This window comes from Anser brachyrhynchus (assembly GCF_964034855.1).
Source record: "Anser brachyrhynchus genome assembly, chromosome: 21".
Taxonomy (NCBI): domain Eukaryota; kingdom Metazoa; phylum Chordata; class Aves; order Anseriformes; family Anatidae; genus Anser; species Anser brachyrhynchus.
Genome location: NC_137714.1, coordinates 184,404 through 196,812, shown reverse-complemented (window position 1 = coordinate 196,812; position 12,409 = coordinate 184,404). Strand labels below are relative to the sequence as shown.

The 12,409-nt window shown below is 47.8% G+C and overlaps 2 protein-coding genes across 4 annotated transcripts in view; one reads left to right on the top strand and one right to left on the bottom strand.

The window, feature by feature from the left end:
* The window catches only part of CDC42 (cell division cycle 42), a 26,224-nt gene extending 21,113 nt beyond the window's left edge, over nt 1-5,111 (top strand). Inside the window, exon 6 of one of the 3 annotated variants that reach the window (XM_080564277.1) lies at nt 3,704-5,111. In XM_080564277.1, coding sequence (XP_080420403.1) covers nt 3,704-3,793 — 90 coding nt within the window. In that variant the 3' untranslated portion in view covers nt 3,794-5,111. Of the gene's footprint in view, nt 1-82; nt 1,262-2,207; nt 3,061-3,703 lie in introns of those variants that run through there. The other 2 variants (XM_080564278.1, XM_080564279.1) reach the window with 2 other exon arrangements.
* Nucleotides 3,823-12,409, bottom strand: part of LOC308181274 (protein Wnt-4) — a 44,090-nt gene continuing 35,503 nt past the window's right edge. The window contains exon 5 of the mRNA XM_080564276.1: nt 3,823-12,409. This exon is cut by the window's right edge and continues 21,233 nt beyond it. The gene's annotated coding sequence lies outside the window, so the exon portion shown is untranslated.

Here is a 12,409-nt window from a genome sequence, read left to right as displayed (position 1 = left end):
TTTATAAAGACGGTACCTTTACCTTCTTGAGTTTGAATGTGTAATGGTGATGAGTGAGTTTTATTCCCCTCTTCTCTTTTAGGTATAGAATCCCTTTTTGTGATGAACGCAGTGAAGTAGATCTGTTTCAGTTTCTTCAATTCTATCTACAAAATAATACCCAAATACCACTGTAAAAGCAGATAATGTTCTGTTTTAGGGAAGGATGACTGACAAACAGCTTACAAATAAAATGACCGATTGTTGCTTGGTATATTTGATACAAGTCTGAGTAACTTTCTGTAGCTCAGTGCCAGTACCTGACACAAGGAAACATTTTGAATTTGGTTCTTTTTTTTCCTGATGTTGGACTTGAACATAGTTGATTATTTTGACACAGCCAGATTTATAAAGTGTCTTAAACCCCCTGTGAATAAGGGGAGCCTGAGCTTAGCTGGCTCCCCAGTGCAGCCCAGAACAGTGTTACTTGAACCAGAGCACCAAGGCCGTGTGCTGTGGTGTCAGACGCTGCTCCCTTCATGGGGTTATTCTTCTGTCATCCGGACTTCTGACTCTAGTCTTACTTTCACAACAACTTTGCCCCTGGTTTTTCTCCTCTTCGTTGATCCCCATTTTTGTGGGCTAGGAAAATGAAGGAACCCCTGAGTAGTAGAGTTCAGGAAGCCTATTTTCGTGACTATTCCTCTGTTTGAGTTCTTTAACATCTTACAGTTGAGTCTATACGACAGCCTTAATCTCATGGAGAAAGGAAGTGTACTTCGTACTCAGACTGCATTTAGGCATTATTTATTTGAAGTCTATAGGTTTTTATCAGTATGGGTTGCAGTGCTTTTAAAAAAAATGCTGGAGAGAATGTATGGAATTATTGTACGTGGTAACTTCCTTAGACAGTTTATGTACTTTCAAATATAATACTGCATGTAATTTGAAGGACTTAAATGCTTCCAGATAGAATTGTCTTAGATCTCCCATTATGTGCTTCAGTAAAAGACTTGCTAAAAGATGTATCTAGTTTAACCTGTGAGGGAGAAATCTGTTACATTTGAATGATCTTTCTTTTAAAAAAGAAATCTTAATTTTGCAGAGATGAACTTACTTGCAGAAAGCAACTTAAACTTTTCTGTTCTCTGGCTGGTATAAAGCAGTTCTGAATTTATGAAGGTTGCGCTCATGACAGTAGATTTAGGCGAGTCCAGTTAGCCCAAAGTGAGCCAGGTTTCACTTCCGGTGTTCACCTGTAGCTTGGCAGAGCTGTGCGGGGGTGGCCGTGTGCTTTGGTGTTTCCGTTGTGCTTCCAGCAAATGGCAAGGCGTGCTTTGTGCTCCGGTGTAATCCCCGCAGGCTTCCGGCAGCTCTGTGACTTCTGGTGTGGTGTTGGATCTCTGTTATTCCAGTCCTAACGCCGTGTCTGTCTTCCTGGACTTGAGTGGTTATACTTGCCGTGGTAACTAACTGAATAACTGAAACGCGTTGTTCCTGTGGCTGGCTCCTAGTGTCAGCACAGCAGCGCTAGGTAAGGTACTGCATCACTTCTTACATGACCAGTAGCCAGTGTCTGAAGGTGACGATGGCTTATTAGAGAGGTGCTGCTTCAGTCCCAGACTGTGTTTTCCCAGCTCTCCGGAAATCTTCAGTTATTCAGGGACTGAATTCACAGAGCAGAATTATTTGGAGCCTTTGCTCTGGACTGGCTGCTGCCCTAGTAGATGGGAGCAGCGAGTCCCTGCATCTCATGTGCTTGCCTACTACCCACAGTGGGTGACTACAAAAGGAGGTGTTTGGGCAACCCTTTGGGCCCCTGTGGTGGGGCAAGCTGCTCTCCAACATGTTTGTTCCCCTCTAATCTCACTAAGTGTACGTTCAGTACAGTGTACTGTACGTTCAGTGAAGGGGTAGCCACTGCTTTTTGTGCAGCTCCTTCCCTATTTGTCTCTGCAAGTTGCTGCTATGTTTGTGCCTCTGCCCTTTTGGGTGTTCATTTTGTCGAACTTGATGGCCTGCCACATGTTTTGTCTATCTCTGACTTTGACTTCTGGGTCATCTAAACGAGATTTCTGCCTGAGATCTACTTTGTTTTTTGCCAAGTGAATCTTTTTACTGCCTCTGTGAATTCAGTCTGCTCTGTCCTGAATGCTCTTTGTATCTGCTTGTTTTTCTCTAATCCTCTAACCTGGCTGCTGTTTTTTCTCCTCCCCTCTGTCTTGTAGAGAGGTCTGAAGAATGTGTTTGATGAGGCTATCCTAGCTGCCCTCGAGCCTCCGGAAACTCAGCCCAAAAGGAAGTGCTGTATATTCTAAGCTTTCTCCTTCCCCTCTTGCTGCTGCTTCCTCTGTCCCACTACTGTAGAAACCTGGTTAAAAATGAATAAAACCACCTTTATTGAAAGCCGTTGTGTCTGCTTACCATTTTAGAGCAACCTCTGTATTAGCTCTTGGACTGAAAACCATACTTAAGATCTTTAGTAAAACATTGTGACTGTGGAACGTGAACTGGACTCGCTTAACTCTCTGCTGCTTGGGTTGCCAGATGTGGGTAGCTTTATAATTCAGGCTGTTGGGGGAAAGGATCTGATTACATCATTATTTTAAAGAGAGATTGGCAGAATAAGACATGATGTCTGATCTTCCTGAATCCAGCTGGAAGAAGCGATGCGTATTTTCAATTTCTACTTGTGACTCTTGTTAAATGTATTTGCATGACAAAAGTACATGAAACGGTGATCTGCAAGTTATGCTGTAATGTGAAGGATTTTCTGGTTCTCCTTTGTGCAGTGAGATGTTTTTCTGTTGCTATTGCTTTGGCTGTCTGTGCTGTAGTGGAGTACTTGTAAGTCCTTGGGAAGGAAATATCAATGTATTTGCTACTGCTTGATGAACTGTTAAACTTCTTGCTTTCACTAATATGGTAGAACATTTCAGTAATAGATCCTTAAAGCCTGTTATTGTAAGATGTAAAGCTGCTTCTTACTCTTACGCTTCTGATTTTTATTGTTTTAAGGAGAAAACGTCAATTGTAGTTTCTTTAAATTTTGAAATTAAAAATTGCGGTTGTTTGTATAAAGGACTGATGAAGCTTTATTCTGATTTGCACTTCCTGGCTTCAGTTTAACCCTTACGCCATGTACCTGCTTTGTACTCCTCCCATCTTGACTCCTCCGATACCATGCACAGCTTCTCGGCTCCACCTGGCTGCTTCTTAACCATGGGGTGCGTGGGGCCAGAGGCCTGACCGCAGCGTGTCCCAGAGCAATTGATCGTTGCATGCTTGCCTTGTCTCTTCTTCTCCCCCCTGACACACGGGTGTCTGCACCGCTGTGCTCGGCGTGCTCCGCACCGAGCTCTTCATTCGAATGCAACACTTTCTGCTTTGTCGTTAGCATGTGAAATGTGTTACTAGCCAACTAACCATAAAATCTGCATTGGGTAAATGACTTCAGTACCCGTGTTCGCTTCTTGTGGAGTATACTGGTCCGTTCTCAAAGGACTCTGTTCCTGCTCAGCAAAGCAGATGCTCTGCTGAGGGCCTGCTAACTGCAGCAGCGCAGCTCGGGCAGCCCCGGGCTGAGCAGAGGAGGCTCTGGGAGGTCTGGATGGCAAACCTCGACCCCTCACTAGCACGGTCTGTCTGCCACCTGGCTCTCTCTGGTTTTGTTTATGTGAACTCAAAAATGAGACTGCCCCTTTCTCTCTTTGCCCCTTTTCAGAAAGGCCTAAAGAATGTATTTGATGAGGCGATATTGGCTGCCCTGGAGCCTCCGGAGCCGAAGAAGACTCGCAGGTGTGTGCTGCTATGAACGTCCCTCCACAGCCCCTTCTGCAAAGCTGGTGTTTGATGTCATACTAAAAGCAATGTTTAAATCAAACTAAAGATAAAAATTTTAAAATTTGTTTTTGCAATAATGACAAATGCCCTGCACTCCCATCTCCCCCACACGATCCCTGTGTGAGATGAGAATGTTAGTGTTTATTCCCCAGTGTCCCCTCAATTCAGTTAAACTAGTTAATTTTGAGTAATTATGTAGTATCGGAAAACACTGATCAATACTAGTTTTTTATTTTGTTTACTTGTTTCTAATTTTTTTGTTTAAAATCCAGCCATGCTTGTGATGACTTTTTTCTGTAACAGACTAATTCTAGGCTGTTTTATTGAAGCCTTGTCCCTTATATCAGTCTGGCAAGACCTGGTTCTGGTTTCAAGAACTCCTAGGGCTGTTCTGCAGTCAGCCAGCAGCCTGTGTGTCAGCAGACTTTCGTACTACAGACAAATACAGGAAAGTAAGATGTCCCAAGCTGGTGCTTATCTAAGGAGGAGTGCAGAAAATGCACCTGCATCTCCTCTGAATTTGCCTTGTATCTCTCCTCCTGGCTTTCTACTGTGCAGGTCGTAAATTTCTACCCTGTCCTCTAAGTTATAAAGTCTTAGGAACAGAAGAATCCTTTTCTCTGGATGCACCATCAGACTTGAAATTAGCTTGCCAGTCTCTTCGTAAACTTTTTGTCACAAGATGAAGAAATAACAGCACGTTTTTAAATATGCCACACTAACTCAGTTGGCTTTTAACAAGTCCATCTTCTGCCAGTCCTTAATTATTTGAGAAATGCTTAAAATGACCAGCGTATACACCGCTGTTCAGACATTGAAAGGACCCAGTGTGCATTAAAACGAGTTTTGGAGCTGGTCTTGGTGGTGCATCTTGTGCTGGGTGGGCCAGCATCCTTCAAGGAGGGGTGGAAATACAGACCTGTGTCAGTAGGAAGGAACTGCAAGGAGGGCTCTTGGAGGGTTTTCTAGTGTTTAGTGTGGCACCATGTAGGGACCAGTTAAGGGAATCCCCTTTTTCTGCATTTTGTTTGTAAGCAACATTTAACCTGCAAGATGGGCTACAGTCCTATAAGGATTGTGTGCAGGATCTTTATGTAGACTGCAGTGTTATTAAGGATTTTACCAAAAAACACATTTTGGCTTGCATTTTTTTTCTTAGGGAATCTTCTCAACCTTCCCAAACTCCAATTTCTTGTCAACTCATTAGTATTGAACCATTGCTTTTTCATGTCTAAGTTCTTTGTATATGCATTCTTTTCAGATGTATTAAACATAAAATATCTTCACGAGCCTGCCTGAGGGTAGTTATTTCCTTTGTCTTTGAGCATGAGGGGCTTGTAAATACATGGCTTTTGTCCTTCGTGAGCCCCTCTCTGGTCCTTACAAGTTAGCCTGGGCTTTCCTTAATACCTAACGCTCTCAGTTCACACCTTCCTTCCTGTGTGCTGCTGGCCTCAGTTCTGTTAAGATGGATGGGATCTGTGGCAGACACTGCTGTCATACCCAAATCTGAAGGGTGGGTGGGGCACAGTGGTCCTTTAATAAGGGAGCACTTGTTGCGCTTGATTCCACATTGTAAAAGTAGGCTCTGGGGAGTTACTGGGCTCTTGCACCTCTTCTGTCTGGAAGGTGGTCTCTGAAGTTTCCTGTTGCTTGCCATTCATGGGCAGATAGCAAAAATCCAGAAAGGAGCAAACGATGTGATACTTACCTCCTATCTAAAAGTGCACAGACTTACTGCACCGTTTGGTATATTCTGCGAAGGAAGGAAGGTCTCGCACTGTTAATGTATAACATGCATTAATTCCTAAAAACATACTCCGAAGAGCTTCATTAAAGGTAACTTGTATTTTAAGAAGCTGACTTTTGGGTACTGTAATCCAAAAGCTCAGCGTAAAACATGAGCATTTCACATTTTAGCAATTAGTGCTGCTGTTCAGCTTTGCAGCTTAGTTTTTAGTTGCTGTCTTCTGTGGGGAGACTTGGCTGTAGCTCTCTGGCTCGCAGCTGAAGGTACTGCTCTGTGTGCTCTGCTTACAGCAGGCCTGGATGGGCTCCTCCAGTTGCTAAACCGAATTAATGTCTAAAGTCGGCAGCCAGACCAGTGGCCAAAGGATTGCCTGCATGAAATCAGGCAGGAAATTCCCTCTGAAATGCAAGGAGAATCCTTTAGGACTTTTGCTTTCAAGTAGCAGGTTTACCCTGCCAAGCTTTTTTGGTCGTGGATACATCCTTCAATGATACATCCTTCAGCAGGAGTTGCCTATAGCTGATCTTCCTGCATGTATTTTCTGGCAGAGACCTGTGCCAGTCCTTTCCTCCAGGTCATTTTGGCTAACCAAACAGGCTGTGCTTGTCATTTGGGTGCCAAGTGGCTAAACTTGTCTCTGGGGGGAATCCTTAAGGCACTAGATGATGGGAAAAACCTCTCCAGAGAGCGCTGCTGCTTCCTTCCTCTCAGTGTTGCATTAGCTTTGTGGAGGTTTGGCTGATAGCTTATGTTTGTATATAGCTGTACCAGTCCTGAGAGAGGACAAGGTGCTAGAATTGGCTGAACAAGCTCAAACAGTTTAGCTTGGGGGCACTTTCACACCACGTCCTTTCTGTTCAGCTCAGCGGTGAGGTCCTTCCCAAGCCGGGGCTGGGAGGTGTGCTCTGTGTCGCTGGGTTTGGTAAAAGTGGTGGCGGTGGAGAAACCTCTCTTATCCCCTTTTGGGTTTGCCATTTTTGGCTAGAGGATTTGAAAGCAAAGGTTTTAGATGCAGTGGGGAAGACGTAGGCGCTTCCATTGATACTGGTGTGGCAAGCTAGTGCGTGGCCTGAGCTGCAATTGCCTCGTGTTACTGCTTTTATAGCAGAGTCCTTGCCTATCCCAAGCTGCACCCACAGCCCCGTGCTGTCAGCTTTCTTGCCTGGGAAGACTCGAGGTACCCGCAGTAGCTAACTACTAGTGCGAGTAGTACGTGGTCTGAGCTGGCTTTTGAACCAAGCGCTCCCTCTGTTAGCAGTGGCTCTTGTAAAGGGCCAAAAGTCTGATGGGAAGGCATCTGAGAATCGTATTAAAACTTCTCAAAGGACTGAAGGCTGTATGGAAACCCCAGAGCAGGTTCTTGTTTTAATGGCTCAGTTCCAGTGGCTGGGATGCCCAGCGCTCTCCTACTGAGACCTGTTGGTCAGCCATGGAGCTGTTCTGCTTCCTCCTGCACAAAAATACAGGTTAGTGAGTTCTGTTTTTTCAGCTAGGCTCCCATGTGAATCCTTGAGTTCCTAATGTTAAATCAGTTTGCTTAAAAGCAGGTTGTGAGTGGAGCTCTTGTGTCTGTTGGTTGCTTCAAGCAAGTGGCTTTTTGTATCCTGAGCAGCTGCTTGGTGTCTCTGGAGCAGTGACCGTCCCTGCCTCAGCTGCCTGCCCACACAGTCCTTTGCACGAGCTCTGTTTGGCTGTACTAGGAGATGATTACATTCACTAATTGCACGGAAAAACACCTTGCAGGATACTCTTCCTGCTGAACTAGTGGACTCTACTGCTTATTTTTGTGGTCAGGCTGGTGCCAAAACCACTGCAAGGCAGGAGGTAAGAGGAGAGCCAGAGTGGAGGCGTAGGGAGGAGGTGGGAGCGAACACACGGTCTGACCAGTTCGGCTGTATCATGTAAATGTGTGTGCCGTGGTGACAAATGGCATGAATCAGTTTGGTTTCCCACTGTGTTGTTGTCAGAGTTGAAATATGGAAGTTGAAGACTATCAACTAATAGGCAAGTACTTAGTATAAGTCCTGCCTTTCTTTTAAGGGACATGCTTGCATCAGAAATCCAAAACAAGAGGTTGGAATCCAGGGGTGATGACAGGGAGATGATTTTGGCACACCCTTGTGCTCTGTCCCTTTTGCTGATTCAGTTAATGTGTGGAAATTCCCTACCACGTATAAGCTGATTTACCTAGCCCTGCTGTTTCTGTAGCTCTTGGTGCAGGCATCGCCTCTGGGTGCTATAACTCAAACTGATGCTAAGATCGTGTCGCACTGATGGCTGTTTCTTCTCCTGCCAGCATCCCCGTGATGTGCCATCAGGAACATTACGGAACCATCAGGAACGTTACGGAAGTGAGGAGCCCTCTCTCTGTCCCTTGCCCGTTTCCCTGTGGGTCCACAGGAAGCTGTGCACGCTGTGGAAGCAGTGGTGCTGCTGAGCAGGGCAGGGAGAGGCTCGATGTGAAGCTGTTCACAGGACAGCACAGGAGGGGACACTTCCCTCCTGTCCTCCTGGCCCAGGGGCTACTATGTTTGCTCTGTCAAGTCCAGCGGTTTTAGGAAGCTGTTTCATAGTTAAGGGCACGTTTGCTGTGGGGTTTGCTGCTCTATTTGCAGCTGGGGTCCTGTTTTCTTAAGCCTCTGGGAGCTGGATAGGGAGACAGAGTTCTGCAGCTTTCCCAGGAAGGTGTTAATCTGTTCAGTCACTCTTTAATCCTGTCCTCCCTTTCCTTCCTAGTAATGTGCTCATTCTTGCTGTCAGTGGTGTGCCTTACACTTAAGCGCATTGTGCAAGGAAAGATGAGCACGCTTGATAAGACCCCTGAGGTGCAACTGCATCTTTACCAGCGCCTTTGGAGCATGTTTTATGGCATGGGTCAAATGGCAGTGCACCGCTTAGCAAACGCTACCTGTTGTCTGAAATGCTTTCCGAGCAGTGTGCTGCCTCATCTGACCTGGGATGGCTGTCTTCCTTGTTTGCACTCCGCTTGAATTGTGTCTGTCTGCAATTCTTTCCTTAGCAGGCTCCCGGGGGGAGATGTGATGAGGTGCAGCCACCTCTGCCAGTTAAGTTGGGTCAGTGTGCTTTCGAAGCCAGTCTCCAAGCTGTCCGTAAGCCATGCGTTCTAGTTCACATCCCAGAGCGCGCTAGCTGGAGTTGTATTAGGGTTACACTGCAAACATGGCAGCCCCTGGGCTGGGAGGACAGGAGGGAAGTGTCCCCTCCTGTGCTGTCCTGCAAGCAGCCTCGCATCGAGCCTCTCCCTGCCCTTGTGCAGCTGCTCAGCATCACCACTGCTTCCTCGGTGTGCACAACTTCCTGGGGCCCCACGGGGAAATGGGCGAGAGCAAGCAAGCCCATGTCTCTAGCATGTTTGAACTGGATATTGTGCTCCAGCAGCTAACTGGGTTTGTGTCTGGGGGACCTGGCTAGAGCGAGTTTGAAGGCCACCCGAAAAACGCGCGGTTACTGCTGGGTATGGTTTCACTTGGCGAACGCGTTCCTGTTGTCTCTGCCATTTGCTGCTGTAGACGCAGCTAAAAACAGACTGATGGTTTTGGCACGTTCCCAAGAGACGGCAATGTCCTCTGCTACTTGGCCACCATCTAGGCCTTGCTTTGCAGCTGGTAGCAGCTGCCTCCTTTTCAAAACAGACTGAGTGGGACTGAGAGCGTTGTTGTCAGCACTGCCCCGACCCAGCCTTCCTGTCGCCTTAACTCATGCTCACTAGCTTCTCTTCCTGCATGGCTATTTTACCTGGGGTCCTTCTGGGGTCCTGTGCTGGGGAGGTGCACTGCTTTGTTTCCCCCTGCCACCTACATTTGTCTTCCTCCAAGAAACATTCCTTCCTGTTGCTCCTCTTCCTCCCCTGGTCCATCTGAAGCCTGCAAGTCACTGCTTGAGTGCCTGGGCACCTTCTTGTTAGGGACTTAACGTTTCATGGAGAGGATCAAGCACGTAAGAGGAAAGTACTGCTTCCGAAACTGTAAAAAAGAATCATAAATGGTTAGACTAAGAATAAATCTCTTTTGGCTGGCAAAAGGAGCAGGGCTTTTTTCCTGGTGGTGTATTTCTGCTGGCTTTGTTCCCTTAGTTCCCGTTGTGAGCTGTCCTTTTCGTGAGCTGAATCAGTTCCTGAAACCCCGCCTGGGGAGAAGCCTGATCACAGGAGCTCCAACCAACAACTCTGTGAACTCCTGCCCTAAATGACATGTCCAGGATTGTGCAAGAAACTGGTAACAGGGCACAGGCTCAAGCTCAACAGCCAGGTTATCTTAGCGAGAGATCCTGCTGCCCTGCCATAAACACACCAGCGAGCCCAGGACCTCCTCCCTTTTCTTCCTTGGCAAGCTGATGCTAACAGGCCAGCTCCTGCTCGCTGTAGTGAGGTGAAATCAAGAAGAACATTTGGCATCTGCCCGGACCTGGATAAATAGCCTGGTGTGGGGGGAAGCCCTTAGCCCAGACAGAGGACATCTGGATGGTTGCAGGTGAAATGAAACTCCCCATGCTGCAGCAGGACTTCTGTCTGATACTGGTAACTCTTGGGTATAGATTTGTGTGTTTTTAGGTCCGGCCTGATGCGGGTGCCCTCTGCCTGCTTCTCAGCTTTGTTGGAGGTTGCCAGTAACAAAGGCAGCGTGTTTGTCGGATCACCCCTTATCCAGTGATCCCTGGAAGCTAGTGAAGTATTTTCCTTTCCCCAAGGTTTTCTTTGGCCTGGATTGTCAAGGTAAGCTTTGATAGGGAGCATCGCTGCTAAGGACCAAAAAGACCTAGAGGTCCCTAGAACTGCTTTGCAGCCAGGTAGGGGCCTTCCCTGAGCTGTTAACGCTCAGCTCACTGCACCTGAAGGCAGGCAGTGTGTGGTGGGCTGCGTTTAACCTAATGTGCCGTACCTGGGCAAGCAGCTTTGGGTGCTCAGAAACGAAGTATTTCTTGTGGGCAGCCCTTGAATGGTTCCGTTTCAAGCTGCCCTCTGGTGGTTTCAGACTGGATGGCTGAAATGAAAAATCAGCCCGTTTTACTGACGTCAGCCTCCCGCGAGGGCTGCTGCAGGATGTGGGACCAGCGCTCCCTGCACCCGGCGGGCTTCTGGAGGTGAGCAGTGCTCGCAGCGGCGTGGGACACTGGGGGCTTGACTCCAGCAGCCCTCGGGGCCTTTGGGACAGCCGGCAGGGCTGCCTGGGTCGTGTTGGCAGCTCGCAAAGCTGGATGAGAGCTGAATGAATCATCTGGAAGAGCCCCAGAGTTTGGTGCCCTGCGTCGGGGGTGACTGGCTGGGTGTTTCAGGGCGAGGTGTAGGGATACAGAAATGGGCAGGTGCAGGTCGGAGGCCTTAAAACACTTCCTCCTGGGCTCTGATAAGAGATGGGCTTGAGCTGTGTAGTGCAGATTTACTGTCATCTTTAATGATGCTCTTGCCAGCAGTATTTGTGCTGGGATAGGCTATATAAGCAGTGTAAATACCTGCTTCAATTTTACATCTCAAGTTCCTGACTTTAGGATTTATGCTTCTGTGAAAATACTTCCTCTTATTACTTTTGCGTTTCTAGCTTTTCCTTGGTTTTGAGAAAATGAAGATACTGCTACGGGTTGTGTTAGCACAGCATGGGGTTAACCACCTGCACGTGTGAGGTGTGCGTTCATCTGCTTGATCCTTCTGTGCATCCACGTGCGGCGTTTCTCAGGCTGGAGAAGCAGTTTTGTAAAAGAGCTGTAGCTGTAAACATGCAAGCAGAAAGCCTATAAGCCCCTAAGTGTACAGTGAGTGTACTGTCCCCATCTATACTTCTGCTGGTGGCTGGTCAGAGTCGGACTAACGTTGTGCAGGTTTGTTTAGCGTACTCCTGCCGGGCTGACCCCAGATATTCCCACCCATTGCCTGGTGGGGTGGTATTTCCCCAGCAGTAGTTAGAGGGGATGAGCTGTATAAAAACGTGGGACCTCTGGAGGCGCCCTGCGGATGTCCCAGCAGTGAAGGAATCCCAAATGTTGCTGCTGAAATAGCTGTTGAAACTGGTTGATCAAAACTGGCTCCTTTCCTGGGTAAGTGTTTCTGTATAGGTCCAGGACACCGAGATGCCAATGTTCAACCTATTGGAGGGTATCAGCAGCTCTTACTTTGGGGTGGTGATGCTCACCAAAGCACACATGGGGAAAGAGGGGAGAATAGAAGTTCTTTGCAGTCCTGTGCTGGCTGTGCCTGAGCAGTGTGGCTGCGGAGGAAGAGCCAGGGGGCTTCCCAAAACGCAGGTGCAGGAAGAGGCAGAAGGGCTGGTGGGCAGGTACAGTTGTGTGGTCACTGCCCTCGTCCCACGTCCTTTGGGAGGGGGGGGCGTGCAGCTCTGGAAACCTCCATCCTGCATGGTGGCAGTGTCTCACACCGGATGGCAGGGTGCAGGCAGATCATCTGCTTTGTCCTCTGGAGCCTCTGTTCCCTCCATTCGGTGTAACTCAGAGTAATTGCAGATTCCTAGCAGCTGAAGATCTGGCTCTGAAGCATAAGAAGAAAGCCATTTCTGTAACGCTGCCTTTCTCTGCATCAGGAGCAGGGCTCTGGGGTTAAGCCAGGCAGGGATCGCTTGCCGTAGGCATGGTTTTTACGGGGCTGGGGAGCACTGGAAGTGTTTTTGAGGGCAAAAAACATCTTCTGAGGATGGTAAAGCTAAACCGCCTCTGCTGTGATAGGCATTAGCAGGATTTTTGCAGGAACGCGGTTGCTGGAGGAGCTGGGACTGGTGGTAAAGCACGATTCATCTCCAGAGCCAAAGGTGACCTGAAGCGAGAGGTGCGTGCCGCGATGCCTCGGCACCTCTGCGGGGACTCGTTCAGGAT